Source organism: Chelonus insularis, unplaced genomic scaffold (genome assembly GCF_013357705.1).
Source record: "Chelonus insularis isolate UGA/USDA-ARS -01 unplaced genomic scaffold, ASM1335770v1 contig_309_pilon, whole genome shotgun sequence".
NCBI classification, from domain to species: Eukaryota; Metazoa; Arthropoda; class Insecta; order Hymenoptera; family Braconidae; genus Chelonus; species Chelonus insularis.
In genome coordinates this window covers 72,236-78,510 of record NW_023276481.1, presented here as the reverse complement: position 1 = coordinate 78,510, position 6,275 = coordinate 72,236, and the positions used below count along the sequence as shown (strand labels likewise).

Here is a 6,275-nt window from a genome sequence, read left to right as displayed (position 1 = left end):
AAAATGATTGAAGTAAATAATTAAACAAATTGTAATTCATTTAAATATATATAATGAAGAAGATTCATAAAAAATAGACTTTCCTCTCCAAGAGAAAAAATCAGGAGACGAGCAGTGTTTACTTGACAATCTTGGATCTCTACTGATGGAAGAGTTTCAGCAGATTCTACATTTTGATCTTGATTTCCATAATCCTGACTTGAATTGTATAAAAGTGGTGCAATTTGAATCTTTAGAAATAAATGAATTAGTTTAAATAATTACTGCTAAAGTATGATAAGGCTAAGTATTTGTCATTATTTATATTCATTCATCTAATCAGATACCATGCAATTCCTTTACAGACAAGATGATAAAATTCAATATCAGTTATTTATTTTTATTATTTATAGAATATTTTAAAAGCTTGGAATTCAGTTCATCTGAAAACTTATGGTACAGAATGAAATTAATAGAAATGTCCAATTGTTTAATTGAAAAATTTATTTAAAGGATTTTATAACTGGATATTATTTTCAATTATTTAAACAATTCAATGTACATTTGGTTAACATTGATAATACTAGAGTTATGTTAATAAATGAAAATGATAACAAAATATTGTTAAAGTGATAAAATAAAATTATCATAGAATTCATAAATATCCCATGAAGAATGTATAATGATTCGAGTATTCTTTTTTGTACTAAAGTTTATCAATCTCATTTTCAAAACTCCTTATTGTAACATGTAATTAATAACGTTTAAATATTTTCCGCCAAAAGATTTAATTTACAAAATGTAAGGTTAGGTAGCAGTGCATTACCAGTTTACATAGCTGATTCATTATAAAACAAATAATAATAATTTATAAAATTTTGATATTTATTCGATCATATCTAAAACAGGTTTCACATTATCATATCTTGTAAAAAAAATTCATTAATTCTACCATCAATTATTATAATCATTCCTCATAATTGTAATTTTTTTTCTATTTCCAAGAACATACAGAAATATCTCTTCCGTAAGTTGAGAGAGTATTGTACAAAGTACTCAGACGCTATCAGAAGATTTCTTTGTCTTGATATTATTGAAAAAACATTCGAAAATACCACGTAATTTTTATGATGCGCATCCAGTATGGCGCAGAACAATAAAATGGAGGTGCATCGACGTCAAGTATTGTGACGTCAGATCATCAGACTATCGTGTCACGGCGATAATTGTCCCCACTTGGTCAAGTCAAGCCTTATTGACACAAAGCAGTTGTTATTATACTTGATGAAAGTCCCATGCCGTCACACAACGAGGATAAAAGTCTCAGGAACGTGACAAGCGTGAACAGGTGCCATCGAACGTCGTTCCTAACTCCAGCAGAGCAAAAAAGAAGACTAGCACGAGAGGAAAATCATGGCAGCTTATCGAGTGCGAAATGATTCGAATTCTGCCATCACTACAATCTTTTTTGACTTGGACAACACCCTCATCGAGACCAGAAAGGGAGACAGTTTAGCTTGTAAAAAGGTACAGAGCGTATTTTATAAATAATTATCATTAATTATGTAGATGCATTTATTCAGTTTATAATCTAGAGTGAAAACAGTACAGAGTACAGTAGTGTTCGTATCTCGTGGAAACCTTGAAGAGAAGTAGACTGAAGGGCGCGAGAGGTCACGCGAGTCTCAGCAACACACGAGTCTGGTTCACAATCATGTGCAGGAATACGTCGTGTTTGGTAAATTTGTTTATAAATGCGTTCCAATTCATTTTAAAGTAACAAAAAAAAAACTTATACGTCACGTCAACGTTGGTAAATGCGTTCAGTTCCTCGTGGTGAGTGCGCGAGTCTTTCTTTATCATTAACGTTGTTATATCGTCGTCCTACGAAGAAAACTCACACCGAGTGTTCAACGAAAATAGAAGAGTATGTAACACGAGCCGTTTCCTCATATAGCTCTATCTCCACACGTCGGTGACTATTTTCGGCGTCAATATACAACAGATGCTTTGCAGTCTTCATCTCGCGTATACGTTAAGAAAGTACACCTCCTGCTGCTTAAGTCTAACCGAGAGGTTAGGTAGTAAATCCTCAAGCAAGTACTTTTGATAAAAAAGTCTTGGACAAGGTTATTTTTATCATCAAGTGCATCTTGAAGATTCTGTTAGCATGATCAGAGATTAATACTCTGAGATCTAGTGTTCAGTTAAGTAGATGTGTTAAAACTATTAACATTGGTGACCACTTAGTGTTTCCAAGAAAATTAACTCTTCATTCAAGAAAACGACCAAAACAGCAAGTTATTTTAATCTTTCAAGAAGAAATAGCGTGTCAAAGGGCAAGGTTAAAGAATCTTTACATTCTAGGAGAGATGCCAATTGGCTTTGAACGTTTATAAACTGGTAAAACACTGATTGAACTCAGAAGACTGAATAAACATAATTGAACTCTTGTACTACTATTAAGATTAAGTGAATAATTTAAGTGGCCAGTTTGATTCCAGCTAAAGACTCAATAAATTCTATCAACATGAGTATCCCGGAAGGAGTAACTAAGTGTGCGTCAATTCTTAAAGCAGTTAGTGGTGATTCTGAGAAATTTGCTGCACTTTTCATGGTAACTAAACTGGTGGATAGTAAAGATTGCAGTTCAGCAGCTAAGAAATTATTGTTCGAAGCCATTGGAGCAAAATTTATGAAAAAATTATTGATCAGTGATGATGTTCCAGTAGAATGTCCACCTCAAGTTTATAAATCTGTTGCTCTCTCGATACTTTCAGCTTTTTGTACAGATCCAGAGTTAGCTGCTCATCCTGATATGATCATCCACGTGCCTGCTCTTTTGGAAATAGTTTCTCAGGCTGATGAAGATGCTCCTGATGATACTTTGATAATCGTCAGTGAAGCTTATACTTGTTTACAAAGCATCGCACAATATCCACCAGGACAAAAAGCACTTTTAGACCAAAGAGCTATTCCAAGGATGTGTGAAATTTATTCAGAAAAGAGTTTTCAAACTGATCAGGCTTTGAATATTCTCGTAACTCTTGTAAGTCAGCTGGGTCCTGAAGCTTGGGATGCAAAAGATACTGCACCTTTCCATGCAATCATGAATAAAATAGCATTAGACTTTGAAACAGATCATTCAGAAAGGAAGTTTGAATTATGTTCTATTTTACGAGCTTTAGTTTCATCGTGTAGAAAAGACGCAGTTGCGAGCACCAGCAAAGAAGAATCTTGGCCTCAAAGTGTACACAAAGGTCTTAGTGATATATTAGGCTCAAAAATAACAAAAAATCAACGAGATCCAGCATTAAAACTTGCAGCAGCTGTTATTGAACTTCTTGGAGTTGAATGGACTCTGATTGATGAAGAAAAGCCCAAAGTATTGTTTTTAATTCTTATTCAATTGTCTTCTATTGAAGTGAGAATGCAATTAGAAGGAAAACAACTGAAAACTGTTATAACTAATGCTGAATTGGTAACATCTTGTTTTATTATTTTAGAAATTATGTTGTCATATATTACCACTGATCAACTGGATTTAGAGCAAAAAGAAAAGCAATCTTTGTACACAGCGCTAAAAGGAGCATTTTCTGCTGTCATTGGTTTGCTTACAAATATTTCTAAAATGAAAGAATTAACAGATATCAAAGAGCGAGTCTTTGTCTGTGCCATGGTGAGAGTTTTAGCTGCTTGGCTTGCTCAGGAAACTTCAGCAATGCGCCCACAAGTATATGCTGTACTGCCTTATATGTTAACAATTGCTAATGACACATTTTATGCTCATCGAAATAGAAAATTATCAGAGAAAGCTAAAGCTTTAGCTAAACCTGATGAAGGATCATCATCTGGAGAGCCTGTAGTACATGACCCTTTGAGTGAAATTGATGTCCTTAGAGTTATGCTGCCAGCATTATGTTACTTAGCTGTTGAAGAGGAAGCTAGAAAAATTCTCTTGAAACATAAACAAGAAGAAATTCTTTTTGAATGTCTATCTTATCATTGGACTATTGTTCATTATAAAAAACCACCAGTTCCTCGTTCAGAGCGCCTGAAGGCAATTAAAGAGCCTGAGAAAGAACTCGACCCTCATCTTTTAGAAGAGATGAAGGATTCTCGTGCTGCTATGGTTTCTATATGCAACGTTTTGATGAATATTACAGTTCTTGAAGCAAAGTTAGTTGAGCAATCATCAACTTTCATTGGTCTACTGAAGTTTATTTTCAATAATCTGCCAGAACTTAAACAAACTAGTGAAAACCTTGTTCTCCACGGCCATCTTGCAGTTCTAGGACTTTTACTGCTCAAACAGCAAGCAAAGTTGGTGAAGAAGAATGACTTTAGCATTTGTCGTTATATTCAGGCTACAATAAGATTTCTGTGGGATGCTTATACTGTGGATGAAGGAGATTATCATCCAGAACTTGTTGTTTCCATGGCTTATAAAGAACATTGGATGGAAATAATGGAATTATGGTTCTTAGGAATGCAGACAATGGCTAGTGTCGTACAACAAATTCCATGGCTTTCAGAGTTTGCTATTGAATCTGGATGGGTCGAAGGAATTTTCGATATCTTAAAGAAAGTTCGAACTGGTTCTCTTCCACCGAATGTCAAATCTGCTTATGAAGATTTACTTTGTCATCTAGTCAAAGCTGATTCAAGAGTTAGTGCTGTATTGAAGAAATGCGACGCACTTACTGTCTGTAGAAATCATCGTATGATGGATTTGGGCAAGTGTTTATTTGGAGACTAAGAAGAAAATATAGAAGAAGATCAAACATGAATATTTAATATGACTGTATGAAATGGTTGTGTGAATAATTAAAAAATCGTTTAATTGACTGATAGAATTGGAATAAAAAAGTTGTTTGCAATTGAAAAAAACTCAGTAAAAAAATAGTTTAATCTATTCTAATGGATTATTTATGTAATAGCATTTAAATTTATGATTCACTAAAGCATTACTGCTCATTGTGTGGAATGATAGATTATAGACAGAGTTTCTCATTATATTTTTAGGCGCATCATACCTAGAAATAGTTCTTTGGCAAGCTAGACGATGCTGAAAATTGTATTTATACTTTCTTAGTCGAATGATATTAGTCATTTGAATTGATAAACATGTTTACTCACTTTTGATCAATGGAGTACTTCATAAATTGTATTTTTACTTATTTCTACATTTCTTGCAACAACTCATTACTAGAATATTTTATCAGAAAAATTTTTGTGTATTATTTTTCTGAGTAAATTTTTGTTTCAAACAACCAGCATCGTCTTGGTGGCTGTGCTATTTTTATTTCTTTTTTACGATGCGATTTTCTACAACCAGATTAATACGAAAAATTATAATTTTTTCAACAAATAATAAAACCAGAAATTGATTTAATGAGTCAGACTAAAAATTTCTCAAAGTAATAAACATTACATAAAAATTGAAACTATAAAAACACAAGAAAAAAATGTATCAAAAAAATTGTAATTGATTAAACGAAATTAATTTTTATAAATTTCGTATTTTTTATTTATTTATGATCTCCTTGGTTATAAACATTGGTGTGCTTTCAACATTTTTTGTTATCAGACTTATTTGGAAACAAATTTCTATTGCCAATTAAGTCTGTTGTTGGCACAACTGATTTTGTTGTGATTACAGCAGTGTCCGTGGGTGCGTCTTCAAGTGTCCAAATAAATCGGCACGGGTATTTGATTCAGTCAATGCAATTTTCTAGGTAATCACCAACTATGAATTAAGCGTCTTAATTTAGCCTAATTTTTCATTCTACAGACTGATGAGCCCATTTTAGTATTTAATGAATGCCACATTCAATAATTTTACTGTTTTCTGCCAAGACATGTTGCCAATTTGATGTGCTAATTATGAATATTTTCAAAAATTTCATAATTTAATACTTCGTGATATCATCAAGACGCAGTAGAATAATTTGGATGTGGTATCAACTGTTTCAATTCTTCCCTTTTGCTTTGTAACATAAAATTGAGAACATTTCCTTTGATACTTTTTTTTTTTTTTTATCTTTTACTTAAGTAGCTTACGGAGGAGTTGACGCAGCTGTACAACGTGCCTCATGAGACATCATCAAGGATCACTGCAACATACCTGAAGCAGTTCAGAAAATGTCCTGACAACACAGCATATGATCTTGATACGTGGCGCACATCACTTTGGAATAAAGCTCTAGGTGACAAGTATTCATACTTGGCTAATAAAATCTACGAAAGATGGTTGTACCTGAGATATCACTACCTCGCATTGACTCCAGAAACAC

General features: G+C 33.1%; 1 protein-coding gene across 2 annotated transcripts; it reads left to right on the top strand.

The window, feature by feature from the left end:
- The first annotated feature begins 1,018 nt into the window (after nt 1-1,018).
- Nucleotides 1,019-6,109, top strand: Neurochondrin (neurochondrin). Of its 2 annotated transcripts, XR_004690161.1 has the most exons (3): nt 1,019-1,506; nt 1,563-5,717; nt 6,038-6,109. XR_004690161.1 is itself a non-coding variant. In XM_035080524.1 (2 exons), the coding sequence occupies exon 2, from the start codon at nt 2,510-2,512 to the stop codon at nt 4,736-4,738; it is 2,229 nt and encodes a 742-aa protein (XP_034936415.1). In that variant the 5' UTR covers nt 1,019-1,506; nt 1,563-2,509; the 3' UTR covers nt 4,739-5,979. The 2 variants fall into 2 exon arrangements, 1 of the variants encoding a protein (XP_034936415.1); XM_035080524.1 differs by lacking the exon at nt 6,038-6,109 and having other exon boundaries at nt 1,563-5,979.
- Nucleotides 6,110-6,275: the final 166 nt, after the last annotated feature.

What these genes read in the sequence shown, in the direction of transcription:
- Neurochondrin (XM_035080524.1), top strand. Translation starts at nt 2,510, where the DNA reads ATGAGTATCCCGGAAGGAGTAACTAAGTGTGCGTCAATTCTTAAAGCA.